Below are 24,380 nucleotides of genomic sequence, written 5' to 3'. Positions count from 1 at the left end.
ATTAAACTATCATCTCACAACTATTTCATGCCGTAATTTTTAAACATTCCTCTATGTTTTAAACTTAAATTTAAAACTCAGGAAAAGTCAATAACCACGATTAAATCTTAAAGGATTTATAATTTATCTGCTAATCTCTACCTTGGTTAATCTTTATAAGCATTAAACAAATAGTTTATGAAATCATTCGAATTGTTATTAAAGTTATAAAAGATTTCCAAACAAAAATTGTCTTCTGTTTAACTTGAGTATGTCTGCCAATTCGAAACGTACGATTTATGTGGGTAAGTCGTTTTTCTAGTAATGCCATTAAAGTTTTGGTGATTTTAACCCTTACTTTACACTTTTTTTAAGTATAAGACTGGGCATAATCGAAGTTACTATTTGTGAGAGTAATGCAATTTTATTTTATTGCCCAGCTAGGTTAAAGTGAAGAATCGAGGTAACCAGGGAAATTTCAGTATCGTGATCTGTGGTAGAATAATCGCCAAGTCTTGGCAACTTCTCGGCAGCGGCCCTCGAAAAATTAAAAAAAGCATCACTTATGGGGACCAGCTCTAAACAAACATCGTCCCACTGTGGACTGATCGTTAAAACACGTTTACCAGCAGATCACCGAAGTCAAGCATCACTGGTTGCTGTCATTGTGCTTGTGAGTAACCACTTGGATCAGTCTGCATAGGGACTGAGGGTGTAAGGTATTGGCCCTCGTTAAAATGTTCTGCCGTAAAATGCTCGACTTCGCTTGCAGGTCGTCAGGCTACCAAAGCGGGATTGCCGCCATCCCCTGTGCAGAAGATTAAAAATGTGATGGCATATCTTCGAATCATTCTCAGGGATGTTTCCCAGACCGTCGCCAATAGCCCATTGTGCAGCTCTTGTGTGACGTAAATGAACTACAGACAAACCTCTAGATGTTTTTTTTTTAATTTCCGTTTAAAATCAATTTGGGGCTTTGGACATTGTAGTTGGTGTGGCAGGTTACAATACGGAAATATTCCCCTGATGCTGATGTCATTAAATACAGAGACAGCAAGAAGAAAAATATAGTTATCAGAAATTGAGTGCTAAAAAAATTTTACAACTGAAATTTGTTGCCTAACCAAGGGATTCTACCTTTTAACCCCCAACTATATTACATTTTAGGTAAAGAAGACATCTGTCAAGTTCCAAAAACCATTTTTAAAAAAACTTTGCTTAATACAGGGATGATTCGGTATCGTTTTCTGTTCTACAATTGCCTAAAAAATATTAAACTTGAAAATATTTTAAGAAAGAAATATGTAGAGGTTTACCCCTGGATAGAAATATTTAGAGATTTGCGAGTTAAACATTTAAAGTTGGTCCTTTTCTGCGGTGTTTTTTTAGTTTCTTGCATCCCACTTCTCATGAGTCATCGGAACTCTATAATTATTTTGTTTGACTTAAGTATCAGCCGTGAAATATTCCCTATAATATTAAGAATTTCACATTACTTCTTTTTTTTTTTTGCTTACACATAATGTGTAACTAGATGCATCGTTCTTTTTTCTTCAGTATAATGATTTGTTTAGAAATTTTTTTTTTGATTTAATTTAAATTCATACGTCTATAAATTAAATGTTTATTTGGTAAATTATTTACAGATTTGTTGACTGTTGTTGTGAATTCTTTCACTTACAATGATGCTGATTGAAATTTATGATTTTTTCTTTAGATTTGAGCTATATATTTTCCATGTTTGTTGAACCATAGTTTTAAAACATATAGGTACCAAAAATGTTCACTGAAGCATAAAAATTTTATATGTTTTACTAGTTATCTGAATTAGATTAATGATTATTGTTTCACATTGTTTTAATTTTGGGTTTCACTGTGAAATATTATAACTGTATGTATGAGTTTCACAGCCAAGAAATAAATCAGTTTTATTTTAATTGTAATTTAAGTTAAAGCAGTATTTCAGTCAATATCAATGTTTGATTTTTGACATGACACACCAAAATCCTGTTGAAAAGTGTCAGTTTTTTTGACATGTTTTCATTTGTTTTTCTTAGAAATTTTCAGAAATTACATAGGTATTTTATTTTTGAAAAAAAATATCTTACCCCTTTTTCAGGCCATTACCAGGCATTTTTCCTGGTTATTTTAATATTTATCATCAAATTTAGATATTTAAATATTTTCTCATGTTTTATATTATTCTGAGATGTCAGTATGTCTTTTTTTATATAAAAAAAATATGTCTCTACTTTTCTCTGTTATTACATAATATATTAATTTAAGAAAATTTTTTTTTATTGTAGTTATCTTTTTTTAAGCATTGTTCTATTAAATATTATACTAATTGTTCTATTATTCGTAGGTGGTTTAGCAGAAGAAGTAAATAAAGATATTATTCATGCAGCTTTTATTCCATTTGGGGAAATAATTGATGTTCAAATTCCTTTGGATTATGAAACTCGTATCCTTTATACTAAATAATTTCATTCTAATGATTTTGCATCCTAAATCCATGATTAAGTGTGTCAACACCTTGCAAATCAAGTAATGCAGATGTTGGCATAACTTAGATGTTTGACACATTTTTTTTGTTCTTTTTTTCCTCCGAAAGACTTCTTGGGAAGTTTTGCAGTCCATATCAGTGCTCAATATAACGACTCATGTTGGCTGCATAAAACAAACTTAGTTATGTGATATCGTGAATACAAAAAAAAATACCGTAAATATTAACTACTCATGGCTAAAATAATACTTGACTAGTTTAAACAAATAGGTAATGACACAACATTTTTGTTATGTTAATATACATGTAAAAGAACCTTTTAAAATAATATTTCATTAGGGAAAATGAATTAAAAATTAGATGCTCATTTAGTGCTGTCTTTTTTGATAAATAACATTTATTAAGATAACTGTAAGACTACTTATGTTTCATCTTGAAAATAAACAACAGAAGGGACTAACATATCACAAAATGATCGAATACAATTTTCAAACAAGATAAGTATGACCAATACATTTATTTTATCTTTGGAAAGAAAGTTACTCTGTAAATGCATCGTTCTAACTTTGTCTGTTTAGGTCTATTAAAGTTGTGGATTAAGACAAATTTATACCTAACAATCAAGCTAAAAGTTATAATGAATGCCGATGTTGTTTACATAAAAGTTTATATAAAATCTACTATACTAATGGAAACAATTTTTTTAATCTTAAAAAAAAATAGTGTAGTGAATTCTGGGCAAATTTATGTTAGTCAATCACACTTAAACTTTAAACAAAAAAAATTTAAGAAAATTGACAGTATTAAGTCAAAACCTTTACTCCTCCCACACTCTCGATCATTGCAGCACACTTATCTGCATGCACAGGTGCAGTCCAGCACCCATATATACAGTTATTAAGATTAGGCGATGTTAAGATTATGGCATTGCGATGTATCATCACACTCACATCACAGTATTTGATGCATCGCAATGCTTCGTTACATTAATGTTTTATGTTTGGTATTGTGTAAGTTTAAATTCTTACTTCTTTATATTGATTGATTAAGGCAGCTATATTCTCAATAAATTCAACCCCCAGTTACCTTACAAATAATGCTATAAACTCATCTAGTTATTTACAATAACTTGTATTTGTATGTGTGTGTTTTTTTATTTTTATAATCAATAAATCACATCAGGGACATTACCCATTGAAAATAAAAAAATATTATTAAAAAAACAGCACAACTTGTGCAGAAGTTAGCCTGTTGCATCCTGTCATTAATTAAGTAATTATAAATATAAAAGCAAAATTCAAATACGAATTGAACCAATATCTTCATAAGCAGAAAAGAAAAAAAATTTTGCTGATGAATTGAGAAAGAGACAAAATTTCGGAACAGCTGATGACCACTACTTCCGAACCCCTCCACTTAAATTTAGTTAATTGCTGTCAATTTCTACCAAAATAGAAGAAATGTGTTAAATAAAATGAATCAGTGAATAAAAATAATGTAGCAAAAATTCATCTTTGGTAAGTTGTATTTTTTAAACAAGTATTGCATTCTTTATATTTATTAAAAATGATGAATTATTTCCCAATAAATAAAGATGTGGATATCTCTTTGTGAAATAAGGGTATAAAAAAGATAAATAGTTGTATTGATTGTAAAAAAAAAATCAACATCAGAAAGCAACATCAACAACCAAAAGCATGTTTCCATAACTGTTGATGTTCTATCGGGGACAATGCTCTTTTAATTTTTTACTGTGTTCTAGTTTTTGTTCAAGTTAAATAATTTTATACAATTATTAAAGTATTTATTTGGATAATCAGTATTTTTCATTTGAAGCATTTTTATTACTTTTAATGAGTCATGTGTTTTGTTAGAGATCTTTAACTTCTTTGTAGAAAAGCATAGAGGGTTTGCTTTTGTGGAATTTGAAGCAGCTGATGTAATTTCTTTATTTTTAATACATGTATTTCTCATAACATCAAATGTGGTTTATTTTATGTTATTATCTTAAGAAATTTTTATATATAATCTATTAATATTTAATCTGCTTTATAGCACAAATCTTCTGGTAATGTACAATTTAAAAAAAGCATTAATTGCACTGAAATATTGTTTATTTTTTAACTACATATTTTTATTTTGTTGGCTCAAAAGTTAAATTTTCACCCATTGATTTTCTTATCTCATAATTTTTATTATAATTAATTTTTAGTAGAGCTAAAAATAAAGCACAATTTCTTGTAACACCAAAATCATTGAACTATTTAAAATGCACTTAATTTTTTAAAAATTTGTATTCTTTTTTTATTATTTATTTTATTAAATCTTATTATCTAAATTTTATTATATAATTATCAAATCATTCATAATTATAACTGAAGAAAGTAAAATATATCCTGTTTTAAAGTAACTCAAATTTTGAATTGAAGAAAATGTTAACTTTTTAATGTATTATTGTTGATACTTACTTAACTCTTCCTTTATTTAAATTATATTTTAAAATGATATGGACCAGGTAGTTTTAAAATTCTTGTACCAAAGCAAGATAGAGGTTAATAATATTTTATTTTAAAGATATATCACTTACTTTATAAGACATTCATTTTTTTAATACTTTTCCAAACAAGGTTTTCTTGTATTAAAGTGTTTTATTGCTTTTAAAAAATCAAAAATGTTTTTGTCAAAGCCGCAGCAGTAATTTTTTTTTGCAGAGGAGGAATAGATAGTTAGTAAATTTTATTCAGGATAGGAAAATACATTTTTTATATTTAATTTTCTTAAATCTATTTTAAAAAGTTTTTTTACACTTTTTTTGTGTATGTTTTTATTGATTATTATAGTTTTTATTGATCCCAACAGTATGTCCAAAAAGTATAAATTTCCTAAACAACTGTAATTGTTAAATATTCATTAATTAAAAAATATTGCAAAGAAAAATTACTTAGTTTTATAATGAATTTTTTTTTGTGCAGTTGTGCAGTTAATAATTTATGTAAGCAATATATAGTCTCTTGACTAGGATATTGTTTGAGAGAACAGAATTAAGTGTGTAAATAACATTATAAGCTGTGCTCCCAAGAAATGTGTTAAGTACTTCCATCAGAGTTCATGGTTATAGTTAGGTTGACAAAGCTTCCAGTGACAGCAGACCAACATTTTTCTTTGAAATATGATTCTTACAGTAAAAAATTTTAGAAATGATTTAAAATAGTATCTTTAGTATAAAAAAGTATATTCATAGGCAGAGATGTAGTCTTACTGTAGAAGATTCAAGCAAACCATAATAAATAAATTTGCAGGATTTTTTATTTCATAATAGTAATTAAAAAGCATTAATATTAACATAGCTGCCAACTCTACAGGATTTTCTAGTAGACTACTGGATTTTGTCAGTTTCTCTTGGTCTCCTGGTTTTCCTACATTTTAGAAAATTCCCTAAAATTGAGTAAAAATAAAACAGTTGTATAAAATTCGTAACAATAACAGTAAATGCATTAAAACAAGTATAATAAAATATTAAAAACAAATGAAAATCAGTCTCTGTACATCAACTACATTGTTTTTCTTGCCCCCAATATCAATTAAATATTGATTTTGCGATCACACCTTATAAAAAACATTTCTGCGAAATATTATTCCATTCTCTTGAAGAATATGCTTGTCATGTATCATAAGTTAGCAACGCTATTTAATAATTATATTCTCTTTGTGTATGTCTCCATTCCTTTGTTATGGCTGTGTTGAATGAATAAAGTAGCATTGATACATATTTTGTTTTTTAGGAAGCTGCTGCTGCCATTGACAATATGGTAAGAAACATATTTTTTTTAATATTTTTTACTATTAAAAAGAAATTCCTAATTTCAGAATATGTTATTTCAACATCATAGTTGGCCAAACAGCCCAATGTGGGCCAAGGCCTTCCTCTGAAGATTAATCCATCCAATTTATCTTTGATCTTCAATTCTTTTCATTAATTGTAAGAAAATCAGACTCCACCGAATCAGCACATCTCAACCTCGGCCTTTCCTGCTTTCTTGTTCATATTGATCTAAAAGGCAATATCTTTTTTTATTGTATTGTCATCACTCATTCGAATCACGTGGGCCATTCAATGCATTCCATTTATTTTTATGTATTTAATAATATCAGATTGTTTATAACTCTCTTGTACAGTTCAAAGTTAAATCTCCTTCTCCAACAATTGTTTTCATTTACACCACCAAGCATACTCTGCGAAATCTTTCTCTCAAATATTGTGATACAATTTTCCTCCAGTTTTGTCCTTGTCCAAGCTTCAGAAGTATATGTCAAGACCGACCTGTTGAGAGTTTTGTAAATTAAGAACTTTGTTTTTCTGGAAAGAAACCTAGATTTAATAAATCTTCTCAACCCTATTTGCAAGATTGAGTCTGTTTTCTATTTCAGGAGATATTCTGTTATCAACAGAATATGTCATTTAGATAAATATATTTTGCACTTAGTATTTTTAGTAGCTTTCACATGAGAAAAAACTTGTTTTGGCTTTGAGCATGAAAAAAACTTGCTTTCTCTATAATTCTTGTGGAGCTGAAACAGGTCAAGGAAATTTCTTTTTCAAACTTGACCCCTTCCCTAAACTTTTGGAAGTCATCATTTTGGTTTACAGCATTTCAATTTTATTAAGATTACTTCTGCTAAAAAACTAACAAATAATTTAGTTAAACTGAATAATCATAAAACTCTAATCAAACTTGTGGCCCTGTTGCAAAATTACGAAACAGTGCAGTGCTATTTTTTATTTTTTTGCAGGTTTAAAAGAAGTATGAAAAGAACTGTATTCCCATACCTAATGTTTTTTTTTAAAAAAAACTAGAGTGCTTTTTATCTGGTATTCTTCACATTAATGTTTCTTTAAGTGTTAAATGTAACTTTTCGTGTTCGTCATGTTGCTTTATGTGGAAAAATGAGCAGAAAAAAATTCTTATTACAAAAAAATTGCTTTCCTATTGTCATTTTGATGCATTCCCTTTTAAATATTTATTCATTGGTGTTTTATTTTTAACAGTTATGTATTTTGTATTTGCTGTCATTAAAATTCTTATGTATTTACTAATAAAATTGTTTAGATTTCTATTAGAATGATATAAATGTATGCAATTTTATCAGTGCAATTTTATTTCATTTTATTTATCAAATTATGATTTATGCTTTGCTAACAGAAAAGTATTTTTGTCGACTATGTTTGCCTGGAATTTTAGCCAGCTAAGGAATCTGTTTATAATCTGAAGCCTCCATTTTATCTTCAAACATTTCAAAAAATTCTTGATCTACATTCAGAAATATACAGTACTTTCTCTGCATGAACATACCTCTTTTTTAGTGAGATTTCACTGTAAGTGCGTGCCGCAGTTAACGTGTTAAACAAGCAAACCTCAATTATATTTTCTTAATTCTGCCTCTCTTGCTCGACTAACCTTTTTTTAAAAAACATTTCCATTTGATGTTTTTTGGGTTGACGCTATCCTTTTTTATGTTGATGATGTTTTTTGGGATACGAGTCGTATTCGGAGAGCAATAACGCAGCAATGAGATTATTCTTCTTTTTTACTATACAGAAATAAAAAATAAGGCAAGTACTGTATTACTATTGAGTAGTATTGTTTGCCAATTGCGTATTAACTTTTATCATTTTTCATGCACTAGTTTTTTACAAGCATTTGGTTGTAAGCAGCAAATATTGTGCCCGCTTTGTACTTATTATAATCGAGTTTGACTGTGTGTGCATTTATTCTTGTTTTTTTCATCCATATTGCTATTGTTTTTTCATTAAAATTCTAATGTATTTACTAATAAAATTGTATATTATTAGAATGATTCTGAGTTATTTGGCCGTACTATTAGAGTGAATATTGCCAAACCAATGAGAATAAAGGAAGGATCTACAAGAGCAGGTATTATCTTTTTGTATTTTTCAAATTACTTTTTTGTATGTTATTAATATTATACTCTTAATTAATATTTAGCATTTTCATTTCAATGTAAAATTTTAAAATAAGGGGAACATACTATTTATTTTTGCCTGTTTTTTTTTGTCCCAAAACAAGCTTACTTTCCTATTATTTAATTTATTAAAATTAATTGACATTGCTAAAAACTTTTTATGGATAGGGAAAAAATTGTTGTCCTATCGAAGAATAAGGAAGGAAAGTTATATTTCATTATTTCTGTAAATGTATCCTATTCTTTAAAATTATAAAATAAATAAATAAAATTGAATTTAGAAAGTAATTTGTTTGTATTCTATCTCAAATCGTATAGAACTTTAACAAAATAACATGTACAACCGCAGATTTCGAGAAAATTAAAAGACTTAAATCCAAAATCTATTAGGATTGTTTATTCAACAAATGACACTTTGATGCATCTCAATTTTGTTAGGTTTTCTTATAATCAGATTATAAGAAGTTTGCTCAAAAAACTTTTTCTTGTGTTTCAAATTTTGTTTAGAGATTTACTTTTTGTTTAATTTTGATTAGGGGTCGGTAATATTTGTTAAGCAATACTATTCACTAACAAGGGAAACTAGGGAAGTGTGACTCGCCAATTTTGAAATAAACTAGTGGGATGTATGCTTTATGAGGAATAATTTTAGGGGGCAACATTTGTTTCGGCCCGTAGAAGGTCCTGTGAGAGATAAAAAATAATTCAATATATAGAAAAATCGGTATTTTATTATTTCGATGCAGACTATTAGTTACTGTAATTGTCTCATAATCTAATTAATTGGATAATTAATTAATTTGGTAATTGATAAATTATTTAACATTCGTTTCAGCCCTTAGAAGGTCCTGTGAGAGATAAAAAATAATTCAATATATAGAAAAATCGGTATTTTATTACTTTAGTGTAGACTATTAGTTATTGTAATTGTTTCATAATCCAATTAATTTGTAATTAATTGGATAATTAATTAGTTTTCTAATTAATAAACAAATCAGAAAATTAATTATTAATTAATTGTTAATTATTTATTTCTTAATTAATTGATTTGCAATTACATACTCCAATTAATTTGGAAACTTTTTCGAAGAAAAGAAAAAAAAGAAAATTTGATGTCAATTTTTTTTTAAAATACAGGTTTTTCTGAAAAACTACAGATATATAAAATTTTCGAAATCAATTTTGACGATAAACATGCATTATATAGTACGTCAAAGTACCACAAAATTAATTGGAGTATGAGACAATTACAATAACTAATAGTCTGCATTGAAGTAATAAAATACCGATTTCTCTATATATTGAATTATTTTTTATCTCTCACAGGACCTTCTATGGGCCGAAACGAATGTTTCCCCCTAAAATTATTCCTCATAAGGCATACATCCCACTAGTTTATTTCAAAATTGGCGAGTCACACTTCCCTAGTTTCCCTTGTAAGCTGGTGATAATTTTTAAAATTAGGCTTGATGTATACATTTATTTTTGTTCTTGATGACAAGTATGTTCTAGGATGGCTATATTACTGTTGTGAACCTCTTCATAAACGGAATTGCATTTTGAATGTTCAGTGTTATTTTTAAATAAATTGTTTTTCTGAGGAAAAATTCTAATACATTTTATTAATATAAGTGTGCCTATTTATTGTAAAATCTACTTAGGATATTTGTTTCTAACTAACCTGGATATTTGATAAATATTTTCTATATGAAAGGGAGTTTCCTTGCATATTCAATAAAAAGTGATTGTGTTCCTTACAAAAAAATTGCTATGCTTTGCAAATATGTTCAAAACATTGTTTTGAATAATTTAAAATAAATAATATCTTTTTTTAGATTCTGAAATGTATTAAGAATGTATGTATCTGAATGTACCTAATAGATTTTGAAATTTTTAAACTGCATCGCAGATTCAAAATAACTCATTCAAAAACTAATTTTAACTTTTTCAAATTTTATGAAGAAGCAGAAAGTCAGTTAATGAACAGACTAATTTGAAAAACAATAGCAGTGTAATTTAAATTAAACTTCTGTGTGTGTTTGTTCCTAACCCTTAGTAAAGAATGATAAAACTGTACCTAAATAGGCAAAATTGGAAACCCAATGCCGCACAAACAAAATGTAAATGCTTGATTTTGCAATAGTGAGTACTAATACAATATATGTGAATAATTGTAAATATATATATATTTTTGAAGAATTTATTTTGAGTTAATAATTTGAAGTCTTGTTTATCCCCCCTCCCCTCTTTTTATAGTGTGGTCTGATGATGCTTGGTTGAAAGAACATGCAGGAGAAACACTTACACTAGATGAGCCTGATGGAGAAAATAAAAGAAAACTTGATGAAAATGAAGTAATAAATGTTCAAAATGTACTAACAATGTATATAAAGTTTCCAATTACTGACAGCGATTCTGCAGGACTTTGTAGACTATGTGTCCTTAGAATCCAAAACTTCCAAATATCAGGTTTTTTTTTTTTTTTTTTTAATAAAAGCAGGTTCCTATTAAAAGTAATACAAATTCCTGTTTTAAAAATGTACTTACCTTTAAAATAGAAATTCTTATATTTAAAATGTAATATTTTGTGATTACGAGAAACTAATAAAATAATTTGTTATAACTAATGTAATAAATTTTTAAGTAATAAAAATTAAACAAAGAATTTTAAAAAAAATTAAGCACTCAATTTTTTTTCTCCTACTGCTGTTAAAGCAACAACAAAAAAATGATTAAGTTTAAATTTGCTGAAGTAAATCATCTCACACACTATTTTTTTTTCTACCTTTTTATGTTGGAGAATTAGGGAACTGGAGGGATGTATCAGAACTTTTTTTTTGCATCACCCTTTCTGCTATACAACATAAGTGGAATCACTGACCACCTATATACCTGACTGAGCACTATTTTTTGTTATTTTCTTATAGAAATATTTTTTTTCCAAATATTTAATTAATCTTTCCAATCTATAATTTTATCTTATCCTCTGAAAAATATTTTTTCACCTTCAGCTTGTAGCTTAATCCTTTAACTGTCGAGTTGCAAATTTGCACAAAATGTGTTTTTTGGCAATAGTTATGTCATGAATTTTTGTAGGAAAATAAAAACTGTTTTTTCCTGCCTGTTTTGAAAAGTGTATAAAACTGCTAAACGTTTTCCTGTTGAATAACATTGAAAACTTTTCTGTTTTGGAACGCTATCAGTTTTCTCCTGAACTCCATTCAGGGTTGATACTTAGAAAGAGACATTCTAGTGCTGTGTAAGTATCTAAAGAAATAATTTATGAGTAAAAAAAATCCTTTGTGACTTGTAAAAATAATTAAATTTAGAAGAAAAAAATTGTACTTTAAAAAACATTTTATATTATAACCGTCATCAAACAGCCGACTTAATTTGTGGGCTTATGACTAATATTCAACTACGTAGCCTTGTAATTTTGAACCCAATCCAGAAGATGAGGGAAGTCCTGTATCAAGTACAGTGCACTCCCGATTATCCGGGTTAATCACCGGGACAGGTCGCACGGACAATCGAAAAACACGGATAATACGAAAATTCCTTTTTATTAAAGAAAAAATTAATATCAGTACAAATAAAAAATACTGACATTTGCATGCTGTATAACATCAAACTAGGAATTTTCCTTTTAACGTTTGCTGTTTAAAAAGATGTGTAATGCGCCATATATGGACACATATTTTTACGAACCCTAGTAATGTCACCGTAATCAAATCCTCCCATATAATCTAATAAAGTTTCCACAGATCGTAGAGCAACAGAAATCGTATTTCCCCCCTCATTTACTACATCTTCTACATCAGTTACTATCATCATTATTTGATTTAATAACATGACGATGTCTTCATCTGTCAAATACTGGAAGCCAGGCTCACACTTTGAAACCCATCTTCTAAATTTTCTTCATTAAGAATTTCGAATTTCTTTTGCGTGTTCGAGAATACTGTTATCATATTCTTCTTGAATATCTGAAAAAGATTGTTCATCAAGCAGTATGATCTTTCTCCACGATCGTGATAACGTAGAAGATTTTACCTTTGACCATGCTGTTGATATTTCATTTACAGCCATCCAATGAGGAATATTGCTTCCAAAACTTTGGTAGTGTTATGACTTCATGAATCAAAATTTTTTAATCTTGAAATTGTTTCGCTTTAAATTTTCTGTGATACTCCGGAATGAGCACGGATGATCCACAAACCGAATAATCCGAGCACGGATAATCGAGAGTGTACTGTATTGGGAGAGATGTGCCTTCCTGGAGAACTTTTTGATGAACTAACCCACATTTGCGTTACATGGAGAGGAAGACCACGCGAACCTCTCACGGTTAGTCTGATGACGAAGAGACTCTAACCCATGATCCGTCTACCACCGAGGATATTTCATTGCAACCCTGTGGTCGGTGCCACCCGGATGCAAAATTCGTATCGATCAGCCATCGCCAGGATTCGAACCTGGTTCTTAGAAGAAAAAAATTTACCATGATATTAGCTTTAAATTGATGAGTGCTGGAAAGTAAAAGCATCCAACTTTTGAAAGGCTGCTGGGGAGCTATTAACCCCTTGGCTAACCACCAGTTTCTGCAGCAGAGCTTTAATCTGATAATTAAATTAAAGTAATAATTTTTTTTTTAATCTAATAATTATTTTAAAATAATAATTTGAATTTGCTTTGAGATCTGATAATTATCTTAAAATAATAACTAGATATATATAGTTATGTTTCCAAGGAAAGTTTCAGCATTAAAATTTTCGCTAGATTATCATTGGTTTTTGAATATTAGTAGAATCTGTACCTAATTGAAAGAAGAGTTCAAAAATATTTTATAACGTAATAAACTTTTATCTATTAAACAATAAAGTTAGGGAAAAATAATTATTGATTGCAAGATTTTAAGTGAAAGAAAAGGAACTCTTTGAATTTTCAATGCGTCAAAATTTAACCGATTTTGTTCAATGGTGTGTATCTTAATTATGTTGTACGTTTGATAAATCTTGTTGAATACCTAAAACACATTTTTTACTGCAGTAAAACAAAACAACAATATAGTAAAAAAATAAGTGGATGTATTTTTCTTACATTTGCAGTAAAATGCTTCTCAAATAAAAGGGGCGTATTTTCTCTATACATGCAATTAAATAAGTCCTGATTCCTAAATTAAAAGAGGTGTGTTTTCTCTATGCATGCAAATAAATAGGTGCTGATTCCTAAATAAAAAGGGTGTATTTTCTCTATAAAGGCAATAAAGTGAGTGTATTGTCATTCAATGCTGCTTCTCAAATTAAAAAGGTGTATTTTTTTTAAACATGGTATAAAATGAATGTATTTTTCCTATAAGTGTTGGCAGGAATACAGTGCTATGTTATTTTACGTTATAATTAACTTGTTGATATTTGGTAGTACTGGAATTGAAAGTGTATTTATTCATATGCATTTACTAACTCCGAAATTTAAAACTTGCTTTCATTTATTTATTAAATAAATTTTATGAATTTAATAATTAAAATTTTATATAGTAGCTTGTGATTTGTCTAGTTCACTCACCTCAAATAATTAGGACTCCACTTTATTATTTATTCATTACTCTAGGAATCTTCAATTTCATCAAGTGTAATTATTATGTATCTATATATTTTTTACATCTCCCATATTATTGTATCTCTTTAGATATTTAACATATTTTGAGAGCTTTTTAGATATTTTGTATTTGCTGTACTGATGAAAATATTCATGTTATTTAGGAAGAGGAACCAGAGAAAAAGAAGCGTAAATCGAATCCAACAGTCTACTTTGACATAGCAATAGACAGTGAAGACATTGGCCGGGTACAAATCATGTTGCGTAAAGACATTGTCCCTCTTACAGCTGGTGAGTAAGCTATTGAATGCATAGACACTTTTTTTAAAAAATTCTGTTGATATTTCAATTTTTAGCCTTCATACAAATAGGGTTAGCGTGATTTAAACCAGTGGATTTAAAGTGCAGTTAAAATTATTTGATTTATATTTTTAAAAAATCAATCTCTCTTTTAAAACTATTTATTATTGCAGAAAATATTTTTTAGTTTAATATTTAAATATATACTCAAAAGTTTTTTTTATTATTATTATTTGAAAAGAGAAATTTTATCCAGTGAACAATGTGAGGAAAATATATGTAAAATTTTATTTTACGTTAAGAATAAACTAATTTTTAAAAAAACTTCCATGATAGCAATTAACTAGGAAATCTCTGAAAAACCGAAAAAGTCGGGATATTTTCTATGTCTGGAAAGTCATGCTCAAGGTAAAATTAAAAATGCACTCAATCAACTCGAAAGTGCCCTCCAGCATATTTTGCACCTGTTGTTTGTCCCACACTACCCTAACTTTGATGAGGAAATGTGCCTTTGTTAATCAGCTACTCCCATGAGTGGTATTTTTTTCTTTTTCAATTTCATAAATCTGTTAATTTCTGCACTAAAGGTTTTTTCATACTTATGAAAAATTAAAAATTCAGCTTCTTTAAAGCAAGGTTGTATCTTTGAGTCATATTCCTGCAATTTTATTTTAAAATTACAATCTTAATGTTAGAATTCCTTTATTGACTTTTACTATCACTAAATGAAAGGTCTTAAGGTTATGGAATATGTGTACAAATAAAGAGGTAACGTTGCAAAACTAGTACACCTTTTTCTTCTGAAACAATAGTATTACTATGAGTTACCTAATATTAATTCTGTAAAAATTTTTATTTCTCTTAATGGAATTTACTCTATTAAAAAAAAAACATTGAATTTTGTTTTTTAACTTTACTGCAGCCTCAAATATGCATTTGTATTTGTAGAATTGTGCCTATATAAATCTTTAATTGTGTATTCAATCATTAAATTTATAATTTTCGATTTCTGTAAATAAATTATATATATTTTCAGACATTGTAAAAATTTTTAGTAACAGTAATAAATATTTTTAAGTATAACTGTTACAATAATGCAGTAGACACGAAATTCTAATTAAAAGCAATGCCTCATTTCTGGTTATAGCTACAATTTCAATTTTAAAAATGTTTTTGCAGGAAAATACAAAGTCTAGCAATTGCATAATTTTTCATCCTGAATATTTGTGATTTTTAACTGCTTAAGTAGTTTCAAGTCCCCATTTAAAAGTACTCTTTTTTTTTAACCCTTACCGATTTTTTTTTTTAAAGAAAAAAAAAACATTTATCTATTTTTTTATTTCATTAATAACTACAAGGAACTAAACCAAAACATAATATACGAGTTTTAAGTTAAATTTTAAAAAATTTTTATGCGTAAAAATTTTTTAATTTACCATCAGTTTACTATCCCGAATTATCTCGGGCAAATGAAAAAAAATTAAATATTAGTCTTTGTATGATAGTTTTTAAAACAAGGAACAACACAACGTGATACTTTCCAAACACTAGTGAAGTGATACACCATTTTTATTTATTCTTTTTTTTTTCTATGTAAATTCAGTAACCATAGTATATGCAATCGTGCAAAGTGTACAGTCCCACAATCCAACAACAAAACTCTCAAACAAAATTTGGCATATTTCCAAACACAGCAGATTATGTTTTGTTTGCTTCCAGCCGAGTAAAAACAGTGATGAAATAAAACAAACTGACAAATTCTGCTACGCCCGAGTTTTCTTGGGATAATAAATAATTGCAATATGTACATACCCGAGTTAACTCAGGATAATCAGGGAAACGGTGAAGAAAATAGAAAATTTGAATGTCTTGCCGAGTTTTCTTGGGATAATAAATAATTGCAATATGTACATACCCGAGTTAACTCAGGATAATCAGGGAAACGGTGAAGAAAATAGAAAATTTGAATGTCTTGCCGAGTTTTCTTGGGATAATAAATAATTGCAATATGTACATACCCGAGTTAACTCAGGATAATCAGGGAAACGGTGAAGAAAATAGAAAATTTGAATGTCTTGCCGAGTTTTCTTGGGATAATAAATAATTGCAATATGTACATACCCGAGTTAACTCAGGATAATCAGGGAAACGGTTAAGAAAATAGAAAATTTGAATGTCACTCATATCATTCTTTATAACAAAATTGTTTATAATTCTTATTTTTTTCAGAAAACTTCCGCTGTTTGTGTACTCATGAAAAAGGATTTGGTTTTAAAGGAAGCTCCTTTCATCGTATTATACCTGGATTTGTATCCTTCTTATTTTAAAAAGCATGTCTGATCAAAATATATTCTGAACTGGTTTCTTCAGTTATATCAAAATCATTTTATTTTACAAAACAAGACTTAAGCTCTGAATTTTTTCAATTGCTTTAGAAGTTTCAATTCTATAAATATTCTTTAGTTATCCAATGAACTTCTTCATTACTAATTGTTAAATACATTTATTTATTTGTGTTCCTTAACTATTGCCACAGATGTGCCAAGGCGGAGATTTCACAAACCATAATGGAACAGGTGGGCGTTCTATTTATGGTAAAAAGTTTGAAGATGAAAATTTCACTCTGAAGCACACGGGACCAGGTAATCAGTGGTTTAAATATCTGTCTTCCAAAATATGTGTTCTCACTCAGTTTTTCAAAACTTGTTTACTCTAAAAGACAGGTTTATAACAAGGCAGTGAGACTCTGATTTTCTAGCCTCTCTCCATGCAACTGCAGAAAACCTTTAAAAACTGAGAAAAAATATGATTTTCTGGTGTATGTCTTTCGTAAAAGTGTTCTTAGGGTTTTTCCTCTTTATGCTTAGTATTTTTACTGTACAGAGATGAAGTAATTATTCCATATTCAGGTTGATAGTTCCAATTTTAAATTGCATTGATGTATCAAAATTTTCATTTTATAATTTTATTGACAGCACAATTTCAGGGAAACAAACTACACAAAACAGTTACGTATAAACAATAAAATTACAGTGAATTAATTATTAATTCCCATCATATTTGCTTATTGAATTTACTAATTCCACAGGATGCTATTTATCCCCCCCAAGTTCATTTCAAATCTGATTGATTTCTAAATCTGTTGAGGATAACACATTTTCAAACTTAAGCCAAATTCGTATCTTCAGTTGCAAAACAATTTAAAGCTTTCTATAGGTTTAAGTTCTCTGTGCAGTTACCGAAAAGAAAAAGAATATGAACATTTATATTTTCTTTAATGGCCCTTAATTTTCTGATGTCTGTGTGCGTGCGTGAGAACACACACATCGAAGAAGAGCTTTATTTTGTAAATTTTTTAGCTATGCCACAACGCTTTACATATTTAATCTTTACTTGGAAACGGTTTAGTTTCTTTGTTCAGTAATTAAATTTAAAGCAATCGAACTATGGTCCTTAAACTTTATTCATTTAAACATATCAAAGTTTATTTTATTGTTTACAAAAAGATTAAGTTATAAAATACCCATTTTATCTTTCATTTTAATGATAATGTGTGTTTAATGTTAATATGTGTGCCAACAAAAAATAGCTCTGTTTATTACAAGAAAAATTTTACAAGATATTCTGGGAAATATTAAATAACATTTTTATGTACAGGTTGTCTAAATAGTATGGGCACAATCAAATATCTTGCATGATATTGCATTCGATATGGAATCCAAATATATCATGTGTTTAATGTTTTTGAAAGATGCATTTAATGACATTGAACTCTGCTCCTTCCCAATAGGGTTGGTGTCATTAAATAGGATTTTCAATTTATCAAATCAGTTCTGATTTTATTTTCAATATCAGTACTACTACTGATTTTATTTTCCTTTATCTGAACTATATTTCTCGAAGTGTCTCCTTAAGTAATTTGTACTTTGTTTCCATTTTACAATAACAGTTTTGTTTCTTAACCAAACTGCAACACTCTGTAGGGGAAGTTTAGATTTTTTTCACTGGAAAATTCAAATTGCTGTTAAATAAAAAATGTAGGATTCTATTCAAGATTTTGAATAAGCCAAGTTTCTGTTCACGTATTGCAGATATTTTTTTTCTAATTCTGAAAGTTAATACAATAGTAAAACAAAATTGTTCAAACATGACAAAAATAAAAACTGTTTTAAAATTCAATCTTCTTTTTTAATAGTTTTTCTTTAATTAATTACATTATTCTTTTCTAAAATTTTTATCACCTTGCAATTAGTGTAAGGTGATATGTGGAGATGTGAGTATAAATGTGAAGATGCAGAGTATAGCAGTTTTGGTTATACCTATCATTTCAATTAATATTATTATAATGCTTTTTTACTTTTATTGTTGTGCTTTTGTCTGAGAAAATAGTAACTTCATTAAGCAATGAAAAATTCTTGGAATTAGTCATGAATTTGAAAATCTAAAATGTAGCAGATACCTTGTATACAGGTGTGTTTCAGCTCTACTACACCCCTGTTTGTAACAGTCTATTGAACTAGTATATTGAAACAACTTTACATTTAACACTTAAGAATCAAAATAAATACACGAATATTTGAGAAATTCTTCCTCCAGTTATGTATTACTGTATGTGTTATATTTAATTTATATTCATCCATATTAATTTATACATTGTTTTACTCTCTCTTATTTTCAGGGCTTCTATCAATGGCAAATTCAGGACCAAACTCCAATGGTTCTCAATTTTTTCTCACAACTGCAAAAACTGAATGGTTGGTGAATTATATTTTCTTTTATTTTTCTACATTGCATTTAAGTTTTTGATTTGGGTAATCGAATATTAAAATGGAAGTGTGAAAATGTTGTTTTATTTTAATAATATTTTAATGGCTTTTGAAAAATTTTTATAACACTTTACACCAAGTTTGGAAACTAATTACTTTCAACTTAACAAACCGTTTTTTCCCCCAATAATATTTAATGCCTAAAGTACTCCCTCGTCTAAATTTGTTACTTCTTTCATGTCATCCAAAAATGCATGTGAAGTTGTGAATCAAATAGTGTGTAACACATAACGAAAATTTTAATTAGCAGATTTTTTTTATAATCCTGTTGAACAGCCGACCCAATTTTTTGGGTTTACGACTACTGTTGTTCAACTCTGTAGCCTTGTAATTTTGAACCCAATCCAGAAGACAAGGGAACTCCTGTATCAAGTATTGGGAGAAATTTGCCTTTATGGTGGACTTTTTGATGGAACTAATCCACATTTGCATTACATGGAGAGGAAGACTACGAGAACCTCCCATGGCTAGCCTGACGGCAAAGAAACTGTTACTCGTGATCGCTCTACCACTGAGGATATTTCACGTCGGCACTGTGGTTAGTGTAAGCCCAGGGTTCGCCAAGTGGGCCCACCTTGAAAAAACCCACTTGATGGGTTTTTTCACAAATTGGTTTTTTTAAATTTGGTTGAAAAAGAAGTATCTCCTAATACTATCATTGGATACATCGTGGAAGTTAACAAATAATTTAGAAATGTGCATCAAGCACATGATCGGCAAATGAAAAAAAACTGCTTGATGCCCCAATCGCCAAATGATACTTGGTGGAGTTCATATTGTGAGTGTGTAAAAACTTTTGCCAAAAATTACAATAAATATCAAGAGATTGCTCTTGAACATCAAAATGAATCAAATAATAATATGTCAAAAATATTAAATAATTTTGGGCTTTACCAATTAACTATCAATTTGAAAAAACAGATATCAATTGTTTCTGAAGCTGTTGAAATATGAATTAACTTATGTATGATGAATTAGAACCCCATAAGCATTTTGTAAAAAGATTTCATCAAGCTGTTCAGCTACCTAATTTATTAGCACATGCATCCTGGATCCCAAAACAAGGGGACAATTTTTAAATTATGAACAAGAGCAATTAGCAGAAAACTGTCTTTCTAAGTATCGTCCAGAATTTCTGCCTGGTGTTATGGCATTCTAAATTTCCAATTCTGAATACTTTCCAAAATCAATGATGCTTGACATTGTTATTCAACAATTTTCATCAAAAAATAGTGGAAAATTATGACCAAAAAAGAATGGAAAAAATTCCGAGCTTCCAGAATATATATATATATATAAGTTCAAAATGAAGAATAAAACAAAGAAAAATTATAGACATATTGTTGTCATTCCCTGGGAAGGATAGCTACGAAGTCTTTTTCTTTTTATACCGCCAGATGGCGTTCTTTTTAAATTTGTATGTGTTTGTTTGCTTTTTGTTAATAAACTTTTACTTTCTGTCTGAATCTCGATCCACGGACTACAGTTNAGATTAATAAACTTGTTCCTTTTATATTACTGTTGCATTTATATTTTATAGTTAAAAATTGTGAAACGTCATTTATTTAACAATAAAGATTCAAACATGTATTAATGATAGTGCAGTACTTAAACTTATTTTAATTTTATTATATATATTTAATATAAACTTTTTGGATTTATTTCTATTTTTAAGCTTATACAACACTATTTAATGAATAAAAATATTTTCACAGTAAAATTTTAAAGTTTATGAGCACTAAATGAAAAAACCCAATATTTCCCGGGTTTTTTCAAATAAAACCCAATTTTTCCCGGATTTTTTCAATAAAACCTGGGCGGGTTGAATTTTTTCAAAAATCCCCGTGTTTTTTCAACCCCTGTGTAAGCCGGATGCGGATTCGTTTCGACCAGCCATCCCTGGGGAATTGAATCCAGTTCACTTCATTGGAAAGCGAACGTTCTATCCCCTGAGCCATCACGGCTCTCATTTGCAGATTGCAGTACATAATTATACAGAAAGGCAGTTATTTGCAAATGATATCAAACACATTTTTATTGTAGAAAAATGTATATACTGTAGAAGCATGTTCCATTATGTATGAAGTATTTGGAGCAATAGGAAGATAAGTTGCATGTTCATATTTTCATGAAAAATGCTTTTAGAGAAGAGAAAAATCTAATCTTCATTTTGGCAAATGGATGCTTTCGTGTTGTCATCAAGTGAAAATAGTGACAAAATCAGAGTATCATCAAGTGAAATTAGTGACAAAAAATGTCAACAATGTAAAAACGTCAGCTTCAGAAAAAATGTGTTTTATTACAATTATGTAAATTAATTTGTTTCATTTATGTATAAAGTTATCAAAAGTACTACCATTTCTCTCTTACATAATCATATAACAACCCTAGAATAAATACCACTAAAGACGTAATGGCATTTCTGGGTGTGGGTTCCTGTGTCATATTATTTGTCAAAATACTGATCTATTTAAATTGACCAGTTTTAATTCTAAAAAAAGACATTTATTTTTTTTTTAATAAAAGGGGATTTGCTACTAATAAGCATTATTTTTATCTTTGATGCATTCATCAAAAAAGCTATTAATAAAGGAATTTTGCTAATTGAGTGAGTACACAATTCTTCATTAGCACTTGAAAAGCACTTTGACTATTTATTTGTTAAACACGCTGCTTTAATAGCTAGAAGGGGGAAATGTACCCAAAAAGGGATACAGATTTGTTTTGTTACTAATTTTAAAGTGTCTTTATTCAAATATAAAATAAGGTATTTCTATGAGCTCCTCTTTTTTTTTTTTATTGCATGAACATAATTATTTGCTCTTAAACTGATTCCTTTGCTTACCAGAGTTATAAAGAAATATAATTTAATATTCACAAATTTATAAACTACATGAAGTTAGTTAAAAGCAACTTCATATAAAGATTTTGTTCTTATTAAATACTGGTAAATCCAATTTATATATTTACTCTAATTACTTAGCTTTTCAACTACGTCACAAATTTGAAGCACAGTTTACATTTCTGAAATGACATTCTTTTACAGGATTATTCTCATTGTGTGTGATTGCAAGTGAGTCTGAAAATTGCACTATTCACATTTGAATATTCACTTGTTTTTTAAAAATCTGGATAGTAAAAATTTTTACTTTGGTCAAAATAAAGATGATTTTCCCCAGACTGAGCAAAAAATATTTCACTTCGTAAAAAAAATTAAAAAAAAAAAATAAATAAATAGAAAATGTAAAAGTAAAAAAACTGGTTCAAAATCTTTTTCAAATATTGTGGAAAGTGTCTTTATTTTTCACTCTGAGTTAGGCATATATGTGTTGGTGTTAACCTTGAACGGGCGGATGGCTTTATGATTTTAGAGAAGGAAGACCTCTCAGAGTTTTGTCTGTTATTTTGATTGTCTTTGTATCTTCCTTATTAAATGTGTTTGTGAACGCCTGGTACTTGTTTCCCTTTTATATGGACCTGCTATGAAAACATTGGGTGGATGTTTACCTTTAAGATAAATTTGGAACTGGCTGCACGCAACAAACATTTAAATTTTTTTTCACTACATCAAACCAAATATCTCTTGGAATGGTATACCCCCCCCCCTAACTACAGCACTGTCTCCCCTAGAAGTTTGATGTAACATATAGGGTTTTTCTTGTTTGCTTATTTTAAACCTTGTTAAATATTCAACAACATGATTTTTTTTAACTTTCTTGAAATTTTGTTGCAAACTGCAGCTCAATCTATTCATACAACTTTTCTTAAAGGTTGGATGGCTTCCATGTTGTGTTCGGTCAGGTGATCAGTGGAATGGAAATCGTGAAAAGAATGGAGGTAATTATCAATGCTGCTGCGTTGTCTTACTCTTTAATGCTTTGTTAGATAATAATTTTTTCATGTTCACCTTATATTTTTTTTTTTCATTTAGAAATGTGGCAGCAAAAGTGGAAAGCCCTCCCAAAAAGTTGTAATAAGCAATTGTGGAGAATTGACGTGAAATTTTTAATGGAAGAAAATCTGTATAATAAAGTGTAATTTTTTATTTTATCCTTGGTGCAATACTTTAGAAATTATTTTCTTTCACCACTAGTTTTATTCAAATTTAATTTTCAAAGATGAAAAAGGTGTTGATAAATATTTGCAAATTAAGTTTTTTAATTTCTGAAATGTATTTCAACCTTTAAGTTCACTTTTTCAACTTCTTTTTTTGAACTTATTATTTTTTACTTTATGATAAACGAACATCGTGGGTGAAATGTTTTCTTTAGACTCTTGATGTTTTAGTGTTTACCTTTTTACTGATCTAACATTAAAAATAATTATAATAGTGATAGCACTCTCACCTTTCATAATTAGAATTAAGAATATAAATAATTGTCTTTAATTTGGTGACTTCACCTTTGATTGTAATCTAGTTTTTCTGACAATCAATTTTCAAGTACAAAAATTAAAAAAATTAATAAATTATGTTACAGAGTATAAGACAGACAGTAATTACAGAGTATGAAACCCTTATGCAACTGAAACAAATTTGGTCGAACTGCTGGTTTCTGAACGATTTATTCGCAAAAAATGTTTTCTGATTCATCTGGAACGTTTTTTGTCAAGTGACCAACACTTCGAAAGCCAAGTTGAACAGACCAATCATAAAGCAGATATTCGCTGTTCAACGGCAGCTATGGAGAAAAACCAAGAGTATAGAATGGTAAAAACTTGGTTATTTGCGAGCGCAACGATCGAATACGCCATCTGGGAAGAAGGCTGTTTCCATGTCTTTACCCTTCCCTCTCCTTCTCTTCTCAATTGTATAGTAATGCACTACTATATTTTTCCCTTTCTTAATATTTATCGTATTTAATTGTCAAAAACATTTTTTTTTTAATTTCTACTATGCTTTCTTTAAAAACTATGTTCAATGCAAGTTTCAGTTCCATATAGTTTCCTAACTTAAAAGTTTTTTTTATCTACTTGAAAATAAAGACAGAAACTAACATACTTCCTTTTTCTGTGACTTTCCACATGCTTATGGTGAAAACATGCGAAGTGTTGCCATAGGTAGAGAGTTTTGCTCTACCGCAGCTGTAGCCCATTTCGATTGCCAATTTGCTACAAACAATCCTACTGACAATTTTATGTAAATAATACTCTGATTGAACAATAACTAGTTTTAATTAAGAGATGCAAAT

The 24,380-nt window shown here is 28.7% G+C and overlaps 1 protein-coding gene across 1 annotated transcript; it reads left to right on the top strand.

Moving 5' to 3' along the window:
- The first annotated feature begins 2 nt into the window (after window positions 1-2).
- On the top strand, window positions 3-23,241 carry LOC107442440 (peptidylprolyl isomerase cyclophilin-33). Its single transcript, XM_016056011.4, has 12 exons — window positions 3-284; window positions 2,345-2,443; window positions 4,381-4,424; window positions 6,268-6,294; window positions 8,337-8,418; window positions 10,724-10,821; window positions 14,230-14,356; window positions 16,595-16,674; window positions 16,902-17,007; window positions 19,044-19,119; window positions 22,962-23,028; window positions 23,123-23,241. The coding sequence occupies exons 1-12, from the start codon at window positions 251-253 to the stop codon at window positions 23,189-23,191; spliced, it is 909 nt and encodes a 302-aa protein (XP_015911497.1). The 5' UTR covers window positions 3-250; the 3' UTR covers window positions 23,192-23,241.
- Window positions 23,242-24,380: the final 1,139 nt, after the last annotated feature.

This window comes from Parasteatoda tepidariorum, chromosome 4, assembly GCF_043381705.1.
Source record: "Parasteatoda tepidariorum isolate YZ-2023 chromosome 4, CAS_Ptep_4.0, whole genome shotgun sequence".
NCBI lineage: Eukaryota > Metazoa > Arthropoda > Arachnida > Araneae > Theridiidae > Parasteatoda > Parasteatoda tepidariorum.
This window is presented reverse-complemented; position numbering and strand designations above follow the sequence as displayed.

Bases quoted from the DNA above. Each gene is read 5' to 3' on its own strand.
- LOC107442440 (XM_016056011.4), top strand. From the start codon at position 251: ATGTCTGCCAATTCGAAACGTACGATTTATGTGG. The intron at 17,008-19,043 runs GTAATCAGTGGT...TCTTATTTTCAG, and splicing joins TCTGAAGCACACGGGACCAG to GGCTTCTATCAATGGCAAAT. The intron at 19,120-22,961 runs GTTGGTGAATTA...CTTTTCTTAAAG, and splicing joins ACAACTGCAAAAACTGAATG to GTTGGATGGCTTCCATGTTG.